Source organism: Eleginops maclovinus, chromosome 9 (assembly GCF_036324505.1).
Source record: "Eleginops maclovinus isolate JMC-PN-2008 ecotype Puerto Natales chromosome 9, JC_Emac_rtc_rv5, whole genome shotgun sequence".
Lineage (NCBI taxonomy): Eukaryota > Metazoa > Chordata > Actinopteri > Perciformes > Eleginopidae > Eleginops > Eleginops maclovinus.
In genome coordinates this window covers 19,790,631-19,814,350 of record NC_086357.1, presented here as the reverse complement: position 1 = coordinate 19,814,350, position 23,720 = coordinate 19,790,631, and the positions used below count along the sequence as shown (strand labels likewise).

Sequence of the window (23,720 nt, the reverse complement as noted above, 5' to 3'; positions counted from 1 at the left end):
AAGGTAAACAATTTTTTCATTAGTATCTGAAGGTTCAATCAGGCAGCCCACCTCATGTGTGAATGGCTTGGGGAATAAAGGTGCATTCAGGAAAGCTTGTACATGAGATATTCAATTTAGTTCGATAACAGAAAGAAAGGCAAAGAAGCGTTTTGGAAGGCAGTGACACAATGTGTGCAGATTTATTACTGGAACTGTGACTTACTGTGCAACAGTATAGTGTCATATATTAAATGCTTTACACAACCCTTAAAAATATGTGTGAGAACTACGCGATGCGGTGATCATCAGTTACACGCATATTTTTCTTATATAACCGTTTGTAAGTTTATAGAAGCAATAAGCCAGCCTTGCTGCACGCCAATCCATATAAACTCAATGTACTCCTTTATGAGGGTTACTGCATGCATTTGGTTCGGTTGTAATAAGGATATCCATACGCACACAGGTAAACGCAACATTGGTTATTACGCACTTACTCAATCACTCACACTGACAAATCTAGACATTTGTTGGACGTGTTATGACATACGATTTTGAAGTGAGGACAGGTTCCCAGGATGTCTTCAAACAGTTTCAAGCGAAGGCTCAGTTGCTGGATGTGATCGACTAAACAAGATCACATAAAATAGCCTAAATTCAGAGATACAGTTGTTTTACTGTTTTTCTTTTTACTCAGTACTCAGAAGCTAGTAAATGTTTAAGGACCATTTTTTGTATTTTATGTAGTTTTTATCCAACAGACATATTGGGCTGTTGGACAAATCTATTGGCTCATAAAACGTAATCATTATATCATATGCATGCAGGAATTTAGTGTAACTAAGGGGGGGGGGGGGAGCTCTGTCTGGAAGCATTCTCAGACTTTGAAAAGGTTTGCGTTAGAGGTTTCTGACTTATGCCCAGAGGCATCGGGCTTCAGAGCCGCAGGGATCAATGTGATTGACAGTCTCACGAAACAAGGGGAACAAACAGAGTCACAAGACGTTTGAAAAACACCCACTTTCTCCTTCACAAACAAACACGCTGGAGACTGGGAGGGACATTTGAACGACGGCGCTGATGGCGATGGCAGTCCTGCCCTCCAGCTCATCAGAGCAGGAGGTTTGTGACCGAGGGCAGCAGCTCTGCCAGCTTCGACTCAATGTCGGGCGTTTGAGTTACAGGGTTGCCACGGAGATCAAGGCGCTTCAGCATGGGGCAGGAGGCCAGCGGCTGCAGATCTGACAACGAAGAGATTTCTGTGCATTTGGGTTAATGAAAAAGCCTTCCTGTGGTTAACAGTGACAAACAGTGAAGAGAACGGAGATGGTGGGGGCACATTTTCCAAACAGTGGTGCAAATGTGAGATCCACATGTCAAATATGACACTTGGATATTAATTAATTATTCTAAACCTGGAGGCCTAAATTTGCATCAGAAGAAGGCACTGAAAGTGAAACAAAACCAAATCTTGAATGTAGCCTTGGTGTCATAACCTGTAAACAGCATTAATTCCTCTGGAGTGTATCAGGGCAAGTGAAGCGTGAAGGAGAAGCAGTCTGCGGGTCATGATGTGCTGCTAATGTGTCTCTCTCCGTTTTAATGATGCCGTTAGCTCTGTGAAATTGTTGCTCTGATTTTATTTACCCAATCGCTTAACAACGTTCCAAGTGTAAACAAATTATTCATGCACTGAAACGGAAGAGCCTGCAGTTTTCTGAACTTAGCAAACCCCATCTTTGTGTGTAGTGCATGTTTTAAGTGGCACTATTCACACGACCTTAGCACTTTCTACCAAGCTGTGAGCAGTGTTCAGCATTGAGCCATGCGCTTAGTCATGTTTACACTATGAGAGGAGTATAGAGATATAATATAAATGTATCTCTATGACAGTAACTCTACAGGATATGACACAGGTCTAGAACAGGACGTTTTCCAGAGAGATTTAAGGATACTGTTGTTCTTCAAGAGAACTTCCTCCAGCTTGGGAAGATGATAAACTCCTTCCAGATTTTCTATCGAGTTATTGTCAGCCTCTAAGACCTGCAAGCAAGAACATTTTTTGTGAAATATGCTGCAGAAAATAAGTTCTCTCCGTATGTATCTTTTCAACTGTCATCTCCCAATTGTGGGACACACAAAAGAAGAAAAGACACATCGCCTGTGTAGGACATATAATCGGATTTGAATTGGAGCTTTGTCACCTCCAGGCACTGCAACATGGCGAACTGAGGAGGCAGCCGCTGCAACTGATTGGAGGACAGATTGATGTGGGTAACCAATAACAGCTGGTCCAGGTGGCACAAAGTGGTCAGATTCTGTAAGAAATAAAAGGAGACATGACTTATAGGTACTTCACTATGAGCTCATTTTAATAGATTTTTTTCATAATTCCTCAACAACCTTGTCAGAAATACTGAAGACGCGCACTTCAGCATACTCCATTTTCAAGATGGTGTTTTCAATCATAAACTTGCTGCACAGGTCGCTGTAATATGCAGAGCGCATGGAATCCACTTCCTGAAGAACAAAAACAACACCATTCAGTCTGTGACCCATTTTCTAGTCAGTGTCACAGGCTGCATATGATTGGTACTCACTTTCAGAGTTTGGAAATGAGCCAGTGTCTCCTTTTCATATCCCAGAGGATCTAGCGCCCTCATCAGGAGGATAATGGTCAATAAGCACCCTGCCAAGGCAAGCAGATGGTTTCAATGGCTATAGAAAACATCACGATCAGCAAACTTCAGCATGTGTGTATTTGTGATTTGAGTGTGTGTTGAGACGGCGATAAATAATTTACATTTATTGAGTGGCTCCAGTTCTTGTAGCTGGTTGCAAGATTGCAGCTCTGACTGCAACACTGAGGTCTTCTCTACTGAGAGTTCACTCCTACAGAAAGAAGAACACACTCAGCTTGTACTAATTAAAAAGACTCAAACGCTTTGTTGTGGTAAAACAATACCTGAAAAGTTCCTGATCCGTAGCCGAGTCTCGACACCAACTCTCAGATCGACCTGTGGAAGTTGAAAGTGTAATGAGGCTCGAAGGAAGAACATATTTGTAATCCAGCCACAAACAGAGCATGACAAGTAAAGTAATCATGGTATCCATCACCTGTGTACAGAGCACAGTCTCGGTGAGTGGGTTTCTCAGTCCAGTGCACAGTCAGGTTGTGTTCATACGGGATGTCGCTTATCGTTCCCGGAGGAAGATCACAGATCTTAGCAGGTGTTAGGTTAAAAAAAATTGAATATTTACTCCACAAGGGAAAGAGATGGATGGACACCCAGACCCACAGGATGAGCGTGCATAGTTAGTCCGTGGCTCATTTGCATGACAATACAGAAGGCAGTGCTGGACGGTGTGACAAAAATACATCCTTGGTGGAATAGCAAAACAGTACCGGTATATTGGACAAACTGGGCTTTAATAAATGAAATTAAGTTTGCACAGACCAGTAAAATATATCACTGAAAGAGCAGTGATAAGCGTTTAGAATTGAGTTTAAAAGAAAACGGAATTAAAATACTAATTTTAAGATCAAATAATCAGATAAGGCTGAATATACATTACATTCCTGATGGAGTGTCGATTATGAAAAGTGTCTATACTCAGCTGCACCTGCGCTCATCAAAATGATAATAACATGGATTATAAGTAAATATAAATAGGAATGAAGATGAAATCATAATATAATATGTATATAATAACAGCTTCTTCGCTCGCATGTTAACACATCAATTTTCACAACAGCTGAGCAAACTGCTTCCAATGGCGAAGAACCTGAGTTGGCTTGCCCCCTTCACAGGAAGCTCGGGGCAGAGTTACTTTCCTCCTGAAATGCATCTTTATAAGCTGTATTTGAGACTAAATGTGGTTTTGTCTGTGTCACTGTGCCCTGACAGGTTAGAAAAGCTTTAAAAGCCAGGACGAGAGGTCGTACTGCGCTCACAATGACATTCCTTTCCAGAACACTATTCAAAGTTTTGTGATCAAAATGTTCCCCCTTAAATACTCGCACTTACCACAGGGTTTTATCGGCATGCTGTAAGTAAGGAATGATGAGAATGTTAAACTGGTATCCTGCTCCATCTGCAGCACACAGTGACAATCAGATATAATGCCTGGGGCATAAACAGCCAATGGAAAAGGATACCCAGACAGGGCTGTGTTTAAAGCGCGGGTGGACGCTCCTCCACTCCACTCTCTGGGGCTGACCGTCCAGGACCAGCAGCAGGCCACTAGCCTCCGCCTAACAGAGCAGAGGGAAGACGACAGGTTGCTCAGTTAACCATGGAGACTGCATCAAAGATTCCTATATTTGAACTGCATTCTGCCACATATAAAAAATAAAATACAAAAACAGCTTATTCGGCCATATGAAAGAGTTGGTCAAGGGGTCTAGAGAACACAGGCAGCCACTTAAGGTGTCATGTGATTGAGAACAAGCGGAAAAATGAATCAAACTTGGTTGGACATAGTAAGACCACAAGCACTTCTGCATTATTTTTTTGAAAACAAGTTACTCACATTGACGGGCCTAGAGAAGGCGACTGCCACTCTCTCTTCATCCCGACTGACATACACACAGCTTATCATCTCTTCACGTTCAGCTGTTAAAACAGGCAAACAAGTTTGTTCCTACAGTCAATATTTCATACACAAACAAAACGTTATGTACTTCATATTAACAGATTGACATACCTCTGCCTAGCAACCAGCGATAGTAGAACCAAGCACTCTGGTCGTTGGGGTCGGTGAAGAAAGCATTTTGTACAAGCTCATACTCTGAAAAACAAAATGAGTGTAGTAAGATGCTGCTTTTATCTTGTATTACAGAGCAGGCATCATTTGCAAAGTTCTACAATTTACAGCCGATGTGAAGCCTGAGTCTGCCCCCTGTTGGTTGTCAATAGTTATTGCTGACTTTAAACCCTGGCCCTTCACTTGCTAAGTTGTTAAGTTCACCTTTGAGGAGCTGCTCTTCACAGACGCGGTGGGAGAGGGTTTGTGGTGAAGGCGGAGGGGAGGATTGGGGGGGCTTGCGGCATGGTGATGGAGGCTCAGGAGATTCTGGGTGGAGCAGTGGCAGCAGGGTGCTGCGGTAATGCCAGCTGGAGTAGTTGGAGAAGTTGGAGCCAATAAGACGATCAGTGAAGGCCAACTCCTGATCCACGGGCACACTGGACATCTTCACAACCATGCGGCGGTAATCCCAGCAATGGACTGGCCAAATAAGGAGAGACACAGATGGAAAGAGTGAAGTAAAATATCAGGTTGCTAAAATTAAGCAGATTTTAAGAATTTCACCATCTTCATTACTTACAGTTTCGATCGTCCAGGCTTAAGCAGCGATCACACAGATTCAGCTCTCTGGCCCAGTCCGGTTTGGGCAGGCGGGTTGAAACCCACAATCGTTGATGCCAGCTGCCGTAGGACTTTGGGTTTACTTTTAGGCAAGACTCCAGAAAAGACAGCTCAGCCACGTAAATCTTTTGCAGTTCATCCTCGTCCCTGGAGCGGACACAGAGAAACAAAATCATAATTCTTCTGTCACATCTCTGATGGCTTTCCATTCAAAAAGTGTTCTAATGTAAATATTCAGATGATAAGATAAATGGTAATGATCTTACTTGACAGTCTCCAGGTGCATTAGGATCTCTCTCCTGTAGTTCCAGAGGGTTGCAAAGTCAGGATTGGAAGATAGGAGCTGCTGGGAAATCTGCAGAGCCTCATCATCGAAAATACCCTCCTTCCTCTGTGAAGTGAGGAAGGCAAATACAAAGCGACGGTTAGACACAAACAGGGAAAGGACATACAAGAAATTAGCAAAAGAACAAACACTAAAACTAATAATAAGGTGCTGCTTAGTGAAACTATCCAATGAGCACAAAGCATGACTGGATTTTAAATGCTGTACTTTAATTTCACATGTGGACTGTCACGTAGTGGATAAGGCTCTTGTCATTCTTTATTCTTATATCTGTCTCTATTGTTTCTAACTAACTAATCCTGTCTGTGGCACCCAGTCCGAAACTAATTTCAGGTTTTTAAAGGCACAGTAATTTCCTAAAATAGCATTGCACTGCAGCTTGCATAAGAAGTTATTAAATCTGTTGCAAATATAGTTCATTTGTTAGGATGTATTTAATTTCATAATGCACATTTGGTGCTCTAGTGAGAAATAACAGCAACATGATGGTGTGTGTGAATTATATATATAAAAAAGGCATGGTCATGGTAATGAAGTACATGTTACCCACTGCAACAAAACGTTTCATTGTTGTTTTTCATGAAAGTTGTTTAAAACAGCATCTTTGTAGTACATGAATAGCCTTATCATGTAAGACATACTGTATACAACATATGATATAAATTTGGTTTTCTGAAAAACCTTGGAAAAACAGGCATCTCGTGCAGCCACGTATATTTTCAGTTTCTTCTCCCTCTCTTTTTTCTTCTCCTCTTCCTGCTGGGCTGTAGATTTAACCTTCACTCGACCATGCTGTCAAAAGCACAAAAAAGGGGAGGAAGATTAAGCGCAGCTCACTCTTCCAGGCTACAGTTAAATGATAAATAATGTATTGCTCCATGTACAACATAAACACTGTACCATAGCAATGAACACACAATCATCTCAAAAGAAAAACGAATTTCTTACCATCCTTCCTGTTGGTGCTAGAGATTTCCCAAAGATCTGTTTATGATGGAAATGAACAGAGATATTCAGAGTTAGGCCTCAGTAACATTTACATGACAGGCGCACAGAGATCTGACAGAAGCTCAGACGTTTGATGATCATCTGCATCAAAATATATAGCCCTCTCTAAGGTTAAAACACTGAATATAAACACCTATGCGACTGCAGTTAGCTTGCTAATTAGCTCCGTTTCCAGTCAACAACACTGGGCTGGGCTCATTCAAACCATCACAGAATAACAGCCACCAACGACAGAATAAAATATTTTCATCATAGGAAAGCATTGAAGGCCGCATAGTTTAACCCAAAAAACACCTACCTGTTATTGTGTTTACTTGCCTTGTTGTATGTATTTCAAGCAGTTTGATTTGTCATGTCAGGGTTTCTAACGACTACAATTCTTTACTTCCGTCTCAGGAAATTGACGTCAGAGTGAGTAGTTTCTTGACTGCGGGATTGTGTCGCTCTCTAGTGGTGGAAAGAGCAAACAGCAGGATAGAAATGTTAAAATGTTCGATTCCCTCAAGGATTTATGATATCCTCAACAGTAGGCATTTGAACATATAGATTGCTGATCACCTCTTTCATTGGATTTTGAGGGGTTGGTCAACTTTGTCACACCTATGAAGTTCCTGGTCAAAAATGACCACCATAGGAAATTCATGGTTAAGTAGTAAGCTAGTGAAGCTAGTGTGTGTGTGTGTGTGTGTGTGTGTGTGTGTGTGTGTGTGTGTGTGTGTGTGTGTGTGTGTGTGTGTGTGTGTGTGTGTGTGTGTGTGTGTGTGTGTGTGTGTGTGTCACTTTTGATGAGCGGAGGGCCCCTTGTATCGAAGCCTCTAAGTAAATGAGTGTTAGCAAATGGTAAATGCAGTCCATTTACCGTTAAATTAGGAAATACATCAAGAGATAAATTGGGTCTTTTTCTGATAGACCTCTCTAATCGGACTTTTGCACCCGTTGTGTGCCTCCTAGTGGACATTACAAATAATGCATAAGGTATTCAGACCTAAAGTACTTTGCCATTGGCTCCACAGAATTATCCAGCAAAGCTAGTTTGGCTCATTAAAAATGTACTTGCAAAGGCGGGGTGTTTCATTCATAAGGAATTACAAGCATAAGTAATTCATTAATGATGTTAAAGAAGTAATAGGTATGTCCTAAGTTAATGATGATATTTCTTTCATTTCTCAATCTAAATAAATTAAATTCCTGAAGCATATTTCATTTGTGTAATTAGTACATGAAGATATTGCAGTGGCATTGTATGTCAAAGATTTAATGTTTCGTTTTTTAAATACAGGTGAAAGACATTACATTACATTAAGTGCTGAAGTTTATAATCTGTATTATAAACTTGGAAATTATGTAGCTTTCACTTGAATACAAACATAGTCATACAATTTTAAGATTGCTAGCCCTTTATATTAGAATACTTTTTGTGCAAACACACATCAAAATATACACCTGACCCCATCACACCTGTTCAGGTGCTGGTAAAATGAAACAACAAAATTATCTCTGAACATCAAGTTAGTTTCAGACAGATTTGTCCATCACAATATAGCACATCAACATGTTTGGTACAACATAAAGACAATATATAGCGCATGTAATGTAATGTTGTGAGGCCAGGTGTTTATAGCTCACCAAGAAAGAGTAGCAAATCAGGTGCAGTTTAATGATAGGAATGTAAACTTATTACTAGCATAAACAGAGCATTTTCAGGGATAATCTTCTGCGTCAAATTCCAAGGTGTTTTGCGGCACCACAGATCTGTATCCGGACGTCTGAGAGAAGTTGAGGGTCAACTGGTTCTCCTCATTTGTACCAATCTGAACTGTTGCCAGCCAACCTAGGATGTCCTCAAATTGGTTGGAGGAAGTGTTCCTTTCTGTTAAAGACTCTCTGTTGACTGTAAATGAAACAAAACACAATTTGACTGTAAAGTCTTGCTCAGTACTATTCTGAATGCTAAAAATGAAGATCTCTTTTTTGTACTTACAGCTTGGGAGCAGGTAGTCAAAGCTGCTCTGGCAAAGATCTGAAGATTTCCTTTCTATGTCGTTATTCAGCCTTTCAATTTCCTGGCTGATCTTTGAGTTTATGTTTTCCTCTTTGTCCTTTCCATCTTTGTTCTTCTGACCAATACCCTTGGATTTGAGTTTGGTGATGTCACCAACTAGGGATTATCATCAAAACTAAAAGTTAAAACAACATTACATTCATATTATGATTTTAAAAAACATTGATCATGTAGCATGATACTCACTCAGCAACTTAGATTTAGTGCCTTTCGCACTCTCACCGATCTGAGCTTTCAGCTCGATGAGTGTTTGTTTGAAGCTTGTCATCATCTCCAGCTCTCTCCTTATGTACTCCTCAGCCAGTCGCTGCTTGAGCACATTTTTGAGCTGCAACCTCCTAAATTTGTCCTCTATGTTTAGGTAGATTTTGCTCATCTCAGGGTAGAAAAGCTTACTCCTGTTCCCTGCAACCATCTCCTCTACCTTCTCAAAAAGCTCTGTTACTTGGCTCATATTAGCTTTCTTTAAGTTGTTCACAACATGGTATCTGTTCTCACACTTGTCTATTAACCAGCGTAGTGCCTTGTGCTCACTCTCAATGTGCTCCTCAATGGATTTATCTGCTAGTTTGTCTCCGTATGTGAACAGCACCATGGTGTGTTTCCAGACGCTGTCATCAAGGAGGCTCATGTGATCCTCCAGGGCGGCCTGCTGAGCTTCTCTGAACGTCAGGTCCAAAGGGACAACCAGCAGAACAGCATGAAAGCCCGATGGGCTCAGCTTCAGACCTTCAACTATTTTTTTGTCCATCTCTTCTGTGCATTTGGAGGGATCCTTCCACCACCCCGGAGTGTCGACCACTGTAACCATTCTGTCATCAACTTTCCTCTGCTCCACCTGACTGTTCTCGTTCTGACAGGTGGGAAACACTTCTTCATGCAGGAGGGTATTTCCTGTTGCACTCTTTCCAAATGTCTTCTGACCAAGCATCACAAAAGTCAGCTCATGTAATTCTTTACTGGATTCTGAGAAGAAGGTAAATGCAGGGTGAAAAACCACATCATGCCCTTTAAACACAAGACTCATCAACAGCTTGTTCCAGTATCAGAAATCAGTCTCCATTAAATGATAATGTGGCAAAATTAGACTAAATGTTGATCAGGAAAAGGGGGACTCTTTCCTGATCAATATGTGTTTAGTTAGAGAGGCAAATACAGTTTGCAAATACGTTTAGTCGCTATTGTTGCAAAAATATTGACCTATTCCTGATTCCTTTCAAGGAAGATGTAAATATTTAGTTTTAGAAAGACTAAGAATCTATCACACTACAGCAGATCTTTGAGTTATGGGGTTATGTTAAGGCCAGCATGCTCACAACAATGCTTCAGTATTGAATATCTGTAATTTGTCCACCCCTGGTTTCTACTTACTCCCTGAGCGTGGAAACTTCTCTGACATTGAATCTTACCTTTTTGCAATCTTCTTCTGGCCTCAACTTGACTTTGCCTCAGTTTTTCTCTTTCTTTCACTTTGATTCTCTTCTCTTCAATGGCCTCAAATATCTTCTCATCAGGGACAAAATGGTCCCAACCATTTCCTGCCACAGTCTCTGTGATTTTCTCCAGCAGCTCTGTGATTTGAGTACCATCATCTGTATTCTTGTTATCAAAGACATGATATCTGTTTCCACATTGTTCAACTAGAGACTGCAACGCCTCGCCCTCCCCTTCAATGTACTCTTCTATGGTGTGTGTTCCAAGCCAGTCTCCTCTTGTGAAAACTATAATAGTGTGTCTCCACACTTCTTCTCCGAGGAGCTCCATGTGTGATGTCACGGCATCTAAGTGTTTGCCATTAAAGGATGCATCTGCGTCTATCACCAGCAAGAAGACCTGAGGCCCAGGCAGGCACAGGGACGGGCTGCGTATCACTTCTTCTTTGATCGCTTCAGGGGTGTCAATCACAGGGAAGCCTTTCCACCAACCTGGTGTGTCAACAAGAGTTATTTCAGTTTCACCCACAAAACCCCTTCGGTCCATCGAGTGAGGTGTTCTTTTTCCATCTTCCTGCTCTTTGATTCCCAAAATTGTGTTCCCTACTGAGGTTTTCCCAACGCCTCGGCTTCCTAAGAGAACCACCCGGAGTTTTGGGATGGTTTTCATCTCTTCTGTTTGAGGAAAACAAAGCTTGATTATTGAACTTTCACAGCTACTTAATGAAACATAAAGCGATTTATAGTAGTATTTATTTGACAATACAAATATTTACTAACAAAATCCATCAATAAATTGATTACATTTAAAGAATAAATTGATAAAAATAGGCAAATACAGGAAAATAAAATACAGAAAGTATTCGTTTGAGTGGATAAACTATGTTCACCTGCAATAAGTGCTTTCATTTGTTGTCTTTGTTCTTCGGACTGCCTCCCTCTCTCTTTTGCCCTTTCAGCCACTTCTCTTTGCTTCTCTTCGATGATGTTTAACATCTGCTTGTCCACCTCGTAGAACCTGCCTTTGTTTTGCCACACCATCTCATCTACCTTCTCCAGCAGCCGTGTTACCTGAGAAGAACTACTCTTATCCCTGTTATTAAACACATGATACCTGTTTCCGCATCTTTCTATTAACCACTTGAGTGAGTCCCCTTCACTTTCTATGTGCTGCTCTATGGTCTTCCCCCCCAGGTGATCCCCACAGGTGAACAGCACCATGGTGTGTTTCCAAACCCGCTCTCCCAGGAGCTTCATGTGCTCCTCCACGGTCTTCTTCCTCATCGCAGAAAAAGCTGTGTCTATGGGAATAACAAGGAGGAAAGTATTTGGTCCGGGCGGACATTTGGATGCGTTGAGTTTAAATCGTTGCTTGTCCCCCTCTGGGATCTCAGAGAGGGAGAAGGTGCTGCTCCATCCCGGAACATCGACCACAATGAGGTTCCTGCCCTCGACCCGCTCATGCCTCACTTCAGACTGAGCAGTTCTGGTTCGGCCACACTCAAACCTGTCTTCAGTCAGTATGGTGTTGCCAGAGGAGCTCTTGCCAGCCCATCTCCCACCAATCAGGACGAGTCTGACGTCCAACAGGGTGATGCTATCTCTCTCCACTGAAAGACAAAGGAAACATTTTTGGACAAGAATTAATGAAATAGAGAAAGAAGTTTTGACAAAATGTAACATTTTTTACTCATTTTGCGAAACAACTTCCAGGGCTTGATGATAATGCATTTGGTAATGACCGAATTGGCCTAAACACTTTTATAGAAGTATGACAGCAAATGCCCTCATACTGAGTAGAAGAACAGATGAGATGAGATTTGTCACCTGCTATGCTACAGTATGTGACTATTGGTTAAAAATATGCAACCGATACTGACAATGTAAGAAGTGACTAGACAAAACAAAAAGGACTTGTGTTTTCAAAATGACATAACTATTGTTTTCAAAATTGTTTTTTTTACAGGCTACAAACTATTTTACTTGTTTTAACGTGATTTAGTCGGAGATTCAGATGCTATCACTGTATCATATTGAACTACACTATAATACAAGTTTTTTTTTGTTGTCCATCAGTTTTAAATGTACTGTTTATATACAACCAAAACGGAACACAACTGTCTCCTTCTGTTCCCACATAACTACATTTCAATGAAATAAATGTATCAAGACAAATGTATTGTCTCCCAAATTACAGTGGAAGTTTAAGGAAAAACAAAACAAACCTGCAACATAACTGAGTTATTTACAGTATATGTTTAGGCAACAACATAACCAAGTAGTTAATAAATGTCATTTGAAAATGTCCCCTATAAAATTATACTTTTTAGGGGGCTATGATAGAAGAAAACTGCCTGTATTATTGTCAGACAACAGATTCAATTCCCATTTGGCGGGCGTATAGCTGAGGACCTAAAGAGGTGCAGTAGTGAGTTCGAGCTCTTGAGATCAACTGGACATAGTTATTCATGCACTGTGTCATGCATTGAGATGGGACCACTGAATACTGTCCCTGCCAAACAGCACGCTGGGTAGAGCTCGCTTCCCTATTCCCTATACTGTAGCTATTGCTAGGGGATGCAACTATGCCAAGGAAGGTTTATTACAAAGGACCCAAGGAAGCAAGTGTCGGATATAGAGTTGTTTTTCTTGAGAAAGCAGCAATGGACAGATGTTGTTTTTGTTATGACAGTACAGGAAGGTATTACGGAAGAGTTTTAGTTTCCAGGAAGGCTATTGTTAGCATTAGCTGGGTGTGAACTTACTGGCAACCAAAATTATTATTGGCATCAGTCCAACTTACTCTCTAGAACAAGCTGATTTGACATCTAAATAGATCTGCTTAACATAATATAAATAATATAAAGAAGAAGAATTTTTAATACAAATTCAATTCAAACAACATGTCAAGTCCTTCTAATGATTTAAGTACTTTAAGTCATTGCATTTTTAAGAAACAGCAGCATTTGGCTGCAAACATTGCTGTTTGAATTACTCACCAAGTTCGTTTTCCATTTTTACTGCTCTTCTCCTTTTATACTAGAGTTGACAGCAACTGAATACAAGGCTCTGCAAAAGGCATTGGATGAAGTCTGTCCTCAGAAAGAAAGTTAAGAAACTGGACAATCACTCATGTGGTACAGCCTGACGCAAAGCCTGGAATGGCTGTTTCCAACAAGTCAGCCAATGTATGCTTTCATAAAAAGCTAACATTCTGGTCTAACTGGTTTTGCTCACGAGTCATGTAATAATAATAGATTTTTTTTGAAGGCGCCTTTCTCGGCACTCAAGGACACCGTACATGATTTTAACCTTTATTTAACCAGGTAAAAGACCCATTGAGATCGTGATCTCATTTTCAAGGGTGACCTGGCCAAGAAGGCAGCAGCACGATACAAACACAAAGACAATAAAAGGAATCAACAATGCAAATAAAAATAAAATAAAAACAATAAACGGTGACAGAGGAATTGGCATCAAGTGGAATAAGCAGTTTATTCAGTGCTATGGAGTGGGCGGAAACCAGACTGGAACTGTTCATACAGGTTATTGTGGGATAGGTGAGCATGGAGTTGGGAGGCAACTGTTTTTTCCAGGATTTTGGAGATGAAGGGTAGATTTGAGATAGGACGTAAGTTGTTGTAGTCGGAAGGGGCGGCGCCAGGTTTTTTCAGAATTGCGGTGATTGCAGCAGTCTTGAAGGATGTAGGGACAGTTCCAGTGGTAAGAGAGGAGTGGATGATGGCAGAAATGAGGGGGACCAGAGAGGGGAGGCAAACTTTAACAAGTTGTGTGGGGAGGGGGTCCAGTTGACAGATGGATGGCTTGGATTTCCGGATGAGTTCTGTTATTTCTGAGAGAGTGGGGAGCTGGAAGGAGGAGAATGAGTGTATGGATGGGTGAAAGTCTGCTGAGATGCTGAGGTGAGGGATTGATCCAAGGTGCTGCTGGATGTTCTTGATTCTTGCCATGAAAAAGCACATAATGGCGTTGCAGAAGGAGGTTGTGTACAAGTGAGGGGGGAGATAGTCCTGGGGTTTGGTGATATTGTTCAGTAGGGAGAAGAGTGACTTGGAGTTTCCTTTATTGGCAGTGATTAGACTTGAGTAGTAGTGGGTTTTGGTGCTGGCAATGGAGTCCTTTCATGACTTGGCTTTCATGAGGCGAAGATTGGGGGTGAACCAAGGGGCGGAGACAGAGAAAGAAACAGACAGCATCAATAATGGTTGGAGTGGGACCACACAGCTCGCAGACAGTGGCTTCAAACGAGCTGGAGACGGGCGCAGACACCGGGGAGACTTTCCAGTTCTCGCTGTGAATTATCGCGAGACCCCCTCCCCGACCTGAGCCACGGGGTTGACAGATGTGTTTGAACACGTAATCTTACAACACATTCCAACCAGGTTCTTACAAAATAAAATAAAACACATTTAAAGACAAATGTAGCGGAAACACATTACAAAATGGCATTTAAAAACTGGCATTCAAAAGCAAAGATAATAAAATAAACACAACAGGTATAAAATACATGAATAAAAGCCACACTGCAGTGTGACACATGAACAGCTCAATCAAAAGCAGCGGCAAAAAGATACGTTTTCAGTCTGGATTTAAAAAATAATAAGAGTTGTAGTGGACCTGCAGGATTATAGAAGCTGGGGCATGATGGCTAAATGCTGTTTCTCCATGTTTAGTTCTGACTCTTGGGACAGAGAGCAGACCCGTCCCAGGAGACCTGAGACTCCTGGATTGTTGATAAATTAGCAAGAGATCATTAATATATTTTGGGACTAACCCATTTAATGCTTTAAAAACCAGCAGCAGTATTTTAAAATCAATCATTTGACAGACAGGAAGCAAGTGTAAAGACTTCAGACCTGGACTGATGTGATCCACTCTTTTAGTGTTGGTGAGGACTTGAGCAGCAGCGTTCTGAATCAGCTGCAGCTTTCTAATGGATCTCTTGTGAGACCTGTGAAGACACCATTACAGTAGTCCAGTCTACTGAAGATAGAAGCATGGACACACTTTTCCAAATCCTGCTGTGACATTAGTCTTTTAATCCTAGATATGTTTTTCAGGTGACAGTAGGCTGACTTAATAATTGTTGTAATGTGACTGTTGAAGTTCAGGTCTGAGTCCATGACTACACTTAGATGTCTTGCTTTATTTGTTGTATTGAGCATTGCCGACTGATGCTCAGCGCTGACTTTTAATCGTCCCTCCTTTGATCCAAAAACAATAACCTCTGTTTTGTCTTTGTTTACTTGGAGAACGTTCTTACCCATCCAGTCAGTGACATGCTCAATGCACTTACTAAAGGTTTTAATTGGAGCATAGTCTCTTGGTGAAAATGTTATATCAATTTGGGTGTCATCTGCACTTATTTTGTTGTTTTCATGATCTGAGCCAGTGGTAGCATGTACTGTATACATTAAAAGCAGAGGTCCTAAGATGGGAGATTCAATAATACAAAATGTTGAGATTCTGCCATTGTCTGTATTTAAGTGGATGTCATTGAAGACCTTAACAAGAGCAGTCTCAGTGCTGAGGTGTGGTCGAAAACCTGAATGGAACACATCCAAACAATTATTTAAAAGCATGGAATGACTCAGGTGTTGAAAAACAACCTATTTAATGATTTTAACTACAAATGAGAGGTTAGATATTGGCCTGTAATTATTCATTATGGCAGCATCTAGATTATGCTTTTTTAAGAGTGGTTTAATTACTGCAGTTTTCAGGGCCTGTGGAAATACAACTGAATGGAGAGACTTGTTTACTATGTGAAGTAGCTCTGAGGCAATGCAATGAACAGTTTTGAAAAAGCCTGTAGGTATGATATCAAGGCTGCAGGAGGAGGATTTCAGATGTTGAATAGTATCATCCAGGTCTTTATCAGATGGAATTGTGTCATGATATCTGAATTGATTTGAGGTGGACACACTGACAGCACATTTGCTGTACCTGATACAGAGGCATTTACTGCATGTCTGATTTTTTCAATTTTGTCAGTGAAGAAGGATGCAAATTCATTGCAGGCCCTGGTGGATAGAAATTCAGAGGCTACTGACACTTGGGCGTTTGTTAGTCTGTCCACAGTAGCAAACAAGGTGTGTTGTTTTTGTTTTTGGCAATAATGTCAGAGAAGAAAGACTGTCCGAGAAGAAAGACTGTCGCCAAGTCTCTCTTTATAGATTTCAAAATAAACCTGGAGATTTGTTTTTCTCCAGCTGCGTTCAGCTTTTCGACACTCTTTTTTCTGTTCACATGGTCATGGCTTTTCTACATGGAGATATTTTCTTGCCGTACACTTCCTTTATTTTAATGGGAGCACTGGCATTCATGACATAAGTTATTTTCGAATTAAAATGGTCTATCAGCTCATTTACGTTAGCGTGGGCAAGTGTGAAAGAAAAATTCTGAATAAACATTTCCCTTGTGCTTTCAGATAAATACCGTTTAGTGGTTACCTCTTTTTCAACATTTGTATGAACAGATATAGAGCTCTCAAAGAAAACACAGGAATGATCAGAGAGCACAACAGACTTATCCTAGGAAGTCTTTGGACAATGTATCTAAGTGAGTAGCCTAATACAAATTAACTTTAGAAGCATGAACATGCTTAGCCAAAGAAACGTTTGCACCTGTGTTACTTTGCATCAATTAAAGGTGAACCAAATCGTGTTTATTTATTTAGACGTTTATTGATCAGGGACAAATGCATTAAACATTATTTCATATGAAATACAAAACAGATGTCATGCATACAAGTTTCTAGCCGAAGCTAATTTGCAACCCCTGTCCGTTTACTGTCAAAGGACTGGAATAGGACCGCCAGACAGGTAAACTATATGCCGAAATACTTCTCTGCCACTCTAACTGCCTCTGTACCTGCACCTCTACCTGCCCCTCTACCTCCCTCCATACCTGCCAGTCTATCATGGTCTGCCTACCTGCGCTCACTCTGCGTGTGTGTCGCACAAGCTGCTTGGGTAAGACGGCTGTGAGTGAGTAGGATACCGAAACTCTCCATGCTGTTCCATTTCTTGATAATATGTTAACTTTCATTAGGACATTTTTGGAGGAGTGGCTTTGGAGGGATGCATGAAATAACCGGTCAATTTAGCGACCTCCCTAGATCAGCGACTTTTTTTTGGAGCTAATGCTGCTAGCTTTCATTGGAAAAAAGCCTGTAACATGAGGCTGGCTTTACTCTTGCTAGCCTACTTTTAAGGCTACGTGCCCACGACAACGCTCTGAAGCAAAAACGCAGATGTCCGTTTTTCCCCTCCACAATTTATCTGCGTTTATCTGCGTTCTCACGAGCGTTTTGGGGGTGGATATCTGTCTATCCATGGGAACAGGGAAAACGTATAAAACTCATAATACTCGCAGTTTGCCGATGAAGTAAGCACGCCCCGGACGTAGGTGGCAGTAGCAACAATACCAAATGCCTGTTTTGTGGCTACTTCCTCCGCTGTCAGTTAGAAGAAAATGGCGAAGCGCGGCGGCAATAACAGTACGCCTAGTTCAAACTTTGTTTGGACAGATGAGGAGGTCCAGTTGCTGCTAAACACAACTTTAAACTACAAAGAGGTAAAGAGTCTCGCCATTTGTTGGCCTGCATGCATACCATTCAACGCGGCTACTGCTACACGTTCATCCATGTTTATCAAAGGGCAGGCTCAAATTTGGCGCTAGAACGTCACTTCCAGATGCCTGTGCAAAAAAAAAAACCTGTGCAAAAAACGCACTTCTGCGTTTTGAACTGTTCCTACGGCGACGAGAGACTGGAACGTTTTCAAGATCTCCACTTTGAGGGGCGTTTGCGTTTTCTCCGTTTTCAACTCCTAAAAACGCCGTCGCCGTGTGCACGATAGGCACATCTGTCGAAATGTTCTACGTTTATCTGTCGTTACCGTTGTCGTGGGCACGGGGCCTAAGTGTGTGCATGTTTAAACTGAATGGGATTCTTTGGTGATGTTTTGCAGGGAGCAGCAGTTTTTCCTTCGGCTTGTCTTTGTGCAGAGGTAATGCTGTATTTGAATCTCTGTGCTAAGAGCCCCCTGCACTCCTCTCTTCCCTCTGTTCCAGAGCATGTCCTGAGACCAAAAATACCGTAAGACATGTTCCTACACGATTTTGGCAGACTATGTCTGTTTGCATAATTAAGATACAGTTTGCACACATACTTATAGTGCTCCTTATTAGCCTATATTAACTTCAATGAAGGCTTTAATTAAATATTTAGCAACATTTTTGATTAGATATATTTGTTTTAATCTCAAACTTGCTGAAAACCATAAAGAAAGTCAAGACTCAATTAGGTTTGTTTTCATCACTCAAGGCAATGAAAACAAATAGAATACACTGTAAATAAATGCTTGTTAGTGCTTTGGTATGAATTAAATAAAACCAAACATATACTGCATTTGGTATGCAGATTTTTGTACAGGAAGGTACCTCATTTCAATTACAAAAAAACAATATATTCAAAGATGCATCATGCAGTGGATGCCATCATAATTATCCTGAAAGATACATAACGGCTATGGGTCTCTTTAACAAATGGCATCATTTAAATCACAAGCCTAAAGTAGCATCCGTTGGATTGTGAAATTATGCATCTGTTTTCAGTCTTTCAAAAGAGATTATGTGCATGCAGAATATGTCGAGAGATATTTCATTTCTTGGCTCTGCCTTTTTACTCTCCCAAAGGAAACCCCAACATATATGAGAAACAAAATTATGTTTATTTATTAAATATAATCAATACATAAAGATATACAGTATGTTTAAATAATAACATTATGCAAACAAATCAGTATTCACCTCTTATAACTGTTCATTCACTTATTAAAAACTATTTTCAATGTGGATTTTCCCAGCAAATATTTTTAATTTAAAAAGATGTGAAAGAAACTAGCACACTTTTAAGCTTATTTATAAATATCTGTGCTGAATCCATGCAACAATTTGGTTTTACATTATGTCAAAGTGTACTAAATTGGGTCACTTAATTTTGAGTATTTTCTATATGCTTCTGGTGAGCGTGATTCATTAAGTGCCAGGAAAAAACTATTTATCCAACAAATTGGACATCTCCATCCAGGACAGGTCCCACTGCACCTCTGTCACGTCCTGCTTGGTTGCAGGAAGCTCCACTGCTTGTAGTCGTTCTTTGGAAAACGGCCAACACCTACAGGTGCAAATCCTTTGGTGCCTTCATACAAAGTGAATAATTAGTGAAGCATTTTCTAAACTGTCTGATGACACAAAACAATAGAACCTATGAAGTAAAGTGAGCTAAAGGTTAAAAACTAACCTGTAGTGATAAAGCAGCAAAACAGTTACAGGAATGAGGAAAAGAAGAAGAACTCCACAGGAAACAATTACCCATTTACCGGAGCCTGATGAAGGGAATAAATGAAACGTGTTTGTCCGACAGTAACACAATTGAACCAGGAACTACAAATGCTTGTTATAGTACAGATAATTACCCTTTGTTAAGGAATAACTTGTCAGTAATACGTTATTTTGAATTCCCAGTAATTATTATCATTTATTATTCCTTATAGTAAATGAATGTATGAACAACACAAAATGATGTTACCACTCATGGAGGCGTCTTTCTCATCTGTTGATATGAATTAAAAGACAAACAGTTGTTATTGTTCACCATAATAAATTTGACAGATAAAACACTAAGCAGAATAAGAACAATTATAGTCAAACGCATTAAGCCATTCAGCTGACCTCTGTCTGGACTCACTGATAACCAAGCTTCTGGACTCTCCATCTTTCTGTCCTGGGACGCACACTTGTAGAAGCCTTCATCTTCCTGTGTCACATTCTCTAAAGTCATCTTTATTACTCTGTCTGAACTGGGAGAAGTGAAGATTTCTGCTCCGTTTCTAAAGAAGATTGTTTTGCTGAGATTGCCTGCCCAGTACTTACAAACCAAGACCACTTCATCACCCTCGAAAACAGGGAAGGGAGGAGTCTTCAAGATGATGGCACCATCTGTGAAATGGGAAGAAGGTGGGCATAGTTAGTGTTTTCTTGTGTTGCCTCTGTTCGTGTGTGTGTGTGTGTGTGTGTGTGTGTGTGTGTGTGTGTGTGTGTGTGTGTGTGTGTGTGTGTATTTAAATATTTGGATTGACTGCTGACTCCTCACTATTCTTAACCAGCCGATAGGGGTTTCAAGTGATCAACAACTACTTTACTTTGGAATCATTTGTCATTTTAGGGATTAGGATTTCTCCTTCTCCTGATATGCACGCCTGAGTGGAACTACAACACTGATGCATATGATTGTACCTCATTGGGGCAGTATGTAGTGTGCAGTTGAGAGGGAAAGGGGCTGAGACGAGGGAAAGGTTAGACAATTTCGGTTTCTATTCTTTCTATATAAAATTGAAACAGTGGTTGTTGCAGACACACCTGGTGCACTTTCATAGTTATAATGTTTTACAGTTATTCACACAACATATTTAAACCCTCTGTCTGAGATTGTTTATAGGCACAGTGTCGTTTTGCCTCTTTGGAGTTTTTTCGCCCAGTTTGTCCTCTAGTCTAGTGTCTTCAACATCCCTGTTATTGAAGACTCACAGCTTACTGTGATGTTGACTGCGTTGCTGCGGCCCGCAGCACCCTCACACCAGTACAGTCCACTGTTCCCGCTGTCTGCAGTGAACTCACACTGGTCAGACCTGTCCGCATTAACAGCACCCCCTAGTAGCGAATACTGGTCAATGTGGAAGACTCTGTTCCGCACTCCAGAAGTGGGAAGGAAATGCTTCAGCCTCCAGCCTGAGGAGTTAGTCTGAGACACAGGGCACTGCACAGTGAAACGCTCCTCTCTGAAGAACTGTCTGTTGCTTGGAGTCAGGGTCAGGAGTGAGGATGAAGGCAGCTCTGGAGGAGAGAGATGAACAGAGGTAGAAGGGAAGCAGACATACTGCAGGAGTTAAGAAAATGGTTCTATCTTTAAGATTTATCAATGTGTCAATACAAAAAAATGCTCTAGCAGTTCTGTATGTCTGCTGCAGATTATTGGTCACATGGTACCATAATCAATATAACTGCATGCCTGTAAAATGTCACCCAACAACAGTGTTTATATGTCATTGGATAGCTTGTCTATATTTTAGGAACAGGCAAAAATTTGCAATTAAAGCACCTAGTTATCTGACTCTCGCTCTACAGCAACAGCACTGTAGAAACAGACAGTACATTGTGTACTGAGATATCAGGTGCAATGCTGCTATACGTGCATTCATTCCAAGGATATAATGCCCCTTTTAGCTGAAACTCAACTCTATGTTTATTTCAGAACACATCATTTTTAATTAATATTTTTATCAGTTTTTTTGAAAGGGAACTTATTATACTAAAGCACATTGTTAGCCATATTAGTAGAATGGCTCTGAGAGAGGACATTTAGTTCGATTGGTTTACCACTTTGATCCAGTCTTAAATATTTTAACAACTATTGCACCATACATGTTTTCCACAGACATTCATATCTGGTCCATTGACTTTAGTGATTCCTTGACTCTTTCAGTAGTGCCAACACATTTATGGATTTAAGTGAGTTGCCTCAACCGCTATTGGATGGGTTGCTGAAAAATATGTTGACCATGTTCATGTAATTGCATTAACTTTAAAGATTCCCTCAGTTTCTTCTCTAGTGCCATCTTCAGTTAACATTTTCAATCTGTTAGTAACTAAATATGTGTGTACAGGAGAAACTGGATGCCTCGCTGCAGAGGATGTAGCTGCTGCTCACCAGACACACTGAGCGTGGCTGGCTGGCTGAGGAACTCCACAGAGGAGCTGTTGTTTTCCCATCGCTTGGCTTGGCACTGGTAGCTGCCTGCGTCCTCCTTCTTTACCGCAGTGATGGAGTAGCTCTCCCCTGAGACCAGGTGCCTTGGGTTTGGGGTCGGATGAGCAGCGTGTGGGTTTTGCTTTAACCACCAATAGCTCCACACAAATCTGGAGTTTGACTCCACTGAGCACTGCAGCAACACGCAATCACCCAGGTAGATGTTTGACCCCGGAGGCCACACAGACACGCTGACCTTCAGAGTCTCTGCAGAGGGACAGAAACTCAATTATAGTCTTTTCTGTATGTGCCGAATATACTGTAAGTGTGTGTGACAGGTGCACTCTCTTTTTGTTTGCCACTACCTTCAGTTGTAGCAACTTGGAAAACAACTGCGGCTACACCTGAAATACAGAGACATTATTTCACACAAACACAAATACTTCTCCTTATGTCCTCAGATGCTACGACAGCTAATTCCTGTAGAGCACAGGCATTTTGGGTACAGTATTTTTAGTCTTTAGTGTGTTCTGCCAATCAGGAGTAAAATGTATTAACCGGAACGCCACAGGCAGCTCAGATGGTTTGTTTCCACATGGCGGCACGCCAGATTGTCGGCTATGGTCAACTGATTACTTTGAATTATATAACTAAGACAGTATTAAGTAAAATTTCAACAAAGTTCATTTCTACAGGCAAAATCCAGTTCTTGTACCTTAATCATAACAATATATCCATATTCGACACAGACAGACCGAGCCATATTCCTCTCATCACACACACACACACACACACACACACACACACACACACACACACACACACACACACACACACACACACACACACACGGGCAAAGGCAGCACTGCAACACTGTGAGACAGGGGAGAGTTTCCTATTCCTTAATGAGACTGTTTAGACAGTATTCATCCCCATGGGAACAGAGGGAATGTAAACACATTTGCTGTATCTTCCCGTGAGTTACCCATACGCACACACAGTGAACATATACTAGAGTCAGTTTTTGAATATCATTTATGGCTGTCAAAGATAGAAAAGCCAACACAGTGACTTTGCATTCCTGTCCGAATCATTTCCATTAGCCCTATCCTGATTCTGGCTTGTGCACATCATTTTAATTTAGCACCGTCTGAAACTCACAGCTGCAGACTATCAGCAGCAAAATGTATTACCCTGCAAAACTACTGAAAGACAGATATCTGCATCAAATGATAGAGTACAGCTTTGGCCCGAAGTCAGCACTTATCTGGCAGCTTTGCAGACATTTTCTACTGTCCACCAGTAGAAGATTTTCTTTAATCGAATATAAAATATATGTATTGTTATTATTCCCAGTGGATGCCAGTCTAGTGCATTCACTGGATTAAAAAGAGGCAGGTGTGTTTAATTCAGACTTGTTTTATACGAGACTCACCCAGCAGTGAGGAGGTTATGATGACATTCATTCTGTCATCTGTCCAAAATCGGATGTGCTGTTCCTCTGTGATTTCATAAAAAAGGTTAAAATGATGTTTGTTTCAGAAGTCCATAGTTCGTTTTTCCACAGGCATTTTTATTATAGAGGTTTTGAGACAGAATATAATAGTCTCTCTTATGGGGAGTTTTGACTGACTATCAAAGCAAACCACAGACAGAGATGGTCATCTTGGTGGAGACATTTCCTTC

General features: G+C 40.9%; 4 protein-coding genes across 10 annotated transcripts in view; 1 reads left to right on the top strand and 3 right to left on the bottom strand.

The window, feature by feature from the left end:
* Positions 1–150: 150 nt before the first annotated feature.
* Positions 151–7,110, bottom strand: rabggta (Rab geranylgeranyltransferase subunit alpha). 2 transcript variants are annotated; one of them, XM_063892260.1, is made up of 17 exons: positions 7,005–7,110; positions 6,647–6,682; positions 6,380–6,490; positions 5,619–5,743; positions 5,312–5,499; positions 4,954–5,211; positions 4,690–4,773; positions 4,516–4,598; positions 4,142–4,237; positions 3,100–3,205; positions 2,948–2,999; positions 2,786–2,874; positions 2,583–2,671; positions 2,386–2,502; positions 2,187–2,300; positions 1,938–2,025; positions 151–1,241 (listed from the first exon to the last, which is right to left on the bottom strand). In XM_063892260.1, the coding sequence occupies exons 2-17, from the start codon at positions 6,647–6,649 to the stop codon at positions 1,093–1,095; spliced, it is 1,752 nt and encodes a 583-aa protein (XP_063748330.1). In that variant the 5' UTR covers positions 6,650–6,682; positions 7,005–7,110; the 3' UTR covers positions 151–1,092. The 2 variants fall into 2 exon arrangements, with proteins under 2 accessions (XP_063748330.1, XP_063748331.1); XM_063892261.1 differs by having other exon boundaries at positions 7,025–7,109.
* Positions 7,111–7,940: 830 nt separating this feature from the next.
* LOC134870195 (GTPase IMAP family member 8-like) lies at positions 7,941–13,354 on the bottom strand. 2 transcript variants are annotated; one of them, XM_063892267.1, is made up of 6 exons: positions 13,201–13,354; positions 11,092–11,811; positions 10,178–10,876; positions 8,955–9,734; positions 8,688–8,864; positions 7,941–8,597 (listed from the first exon to the last, which is right to left on the bottom strand). In XM_063892267.1, exons 1-6 carry the CDS (start codon positions 13,214–13,216, stop codon positions 8,407–8,409), a joined length of 2,583 nt encoding a protein of 860 aa, XP_063748337.1. In that variant the 5' UTR covers positions 13,217–13,354; the 3' UTR covers positions 7,941–8,406. The 2 variants fall into 2 exon arrangements, with proteins under 2 accessions (XP_063748337.1, XP_063748338.1); XM_063892268.1 differs by having other exon boundaries at positions 10,178–10,873.
* A 3,800-nt stretch (positions 13,355–17,154) lies between these two features.
* The window catches only part of LOC134869819 (capping protein, Arp2/3 and myosin-I linker protein 3-like), a 32,509-nt gene continuing 25,943 nt past the window's right edge, over positions 17,155–23,720 (top strand). Inside the window, exons 1-3 of one of the 4 annotated variants that reach the window (XM_063891739.1) lie at positions 17,155–17,438; positions 18,149–20,245; positions 21,952–22,134. The gene's annotated coding sequence lies outside the window, so the exon portion shown is untranslated. The remainder of the gene's footprint in view (positions 17,439–18,148; positions 20,246–21,951; positions 22,135–23,720) is intronic. The other 3 variants (XM_063891736.1, XM_063891737.1, XM_063891738.1) reach the window with 3 other exon arrangements.
* On the bottom strand, positions 18,939–23,707 carry LOC134869820 (uncharacterized). 2 transcript variants are annotated; one of them, XM_063891741.1, is made up of 8 exons: positions 23,470–23,707; positions 22,400–22,438; positions 21,996–22,301; positions 20,816–21,121; positions 19,961–20,227; positions 19,818–19,841; positions 19,530–19,614; positions 18,939–19,427 (listed from the first exon to the last, which is right to left on the bottom strand). In XM_063891741.1, the coding sequence occupies exons 1-8, from the start codon at positions 23,498–23,500 to the stop codon at positions 19,283–19,285; spliced, it is 1,203 nt and encodes a 400-aa protein (XP_063747811.1). In that variant the 5' UTR covers positions 23,501–23,707; the 3' UTR covers positions 18,939–19,282. The 2 variants fall into 2 exon arrangements, with proteins under 2 accessions (XP_063747811.1, XP_063747813.1); XM_063891743.1 differs by lacking the exons at positions 18,939–19,427; positions 19,530–19,614; positions 19,818–19,841 and having other exon boundaries at positions 20,024–20,227; positions 20,823–21,121.

What these genes read in the sequence shown, in the direction of transcription:
- rabggta (XM_063892260.1), bottom strand. An exon ending in ATGCACCTGGAGACTGTCAA is followed by an intron (nt 5,500 to 5,618) that starts GTAAGATCATTA and finishes TGTCCGCTCCAG; the next exon opens with GGACGAGGATGAACTGCAAA. An exon ending in TCGCTGGTTGCTAGGCAGAG is followed by an intron (nt 4,599 to 4,689) that starts GTATGTCAATCT and finishes CTGTTTTAACAG; the next exon opens with CTGAACGTGAAGAGATGATA.
- LOC134870195 (XM_063892267.1), bottom strand. An exon ending in AATGAAAGCACTTATTGCAG is followed by an intron (nt 10,877 to 11,091) that starts GTGAACATAGTT and finishes TTCCTCAAACAG; the next exon opens with AAGAGATGAAAACCATCCCA. An exon ending in TGACTACCTGCTCCCAAGCT is followed by an intron (nt 8,598 to 8,687) that starts GTAAGTACAAAA and finishes TTTCATTTACAG; the next exon opens with TCAACAGAGAGTCTTTAACA.
- LOC134869820 (XM_063891741.1), bottom strand. Translation starts at nt 23,500, where the DNA reads ATGAATGTCATCATAACCTCCTCACTGCTGG. An exon ending in CCAAGTTGCTACAACTGAAG is followed by an intron (nt 22,302 to 22,399) that starts GTAGTGGCAAAC and finishes GTCCCTCTGCAG; the next exon opens with AGACTCTGAAGGTCAGCGTG. An exon ending in AGCCACGCTCAGTGTGTCTG is followed by an intron (nt 21,122 to 21,995) that starts GTGAGCAGCAGC and finishes TCTCTCCTCCAG; the next exon opens with AGCTGCCTTCATCCTCACTC.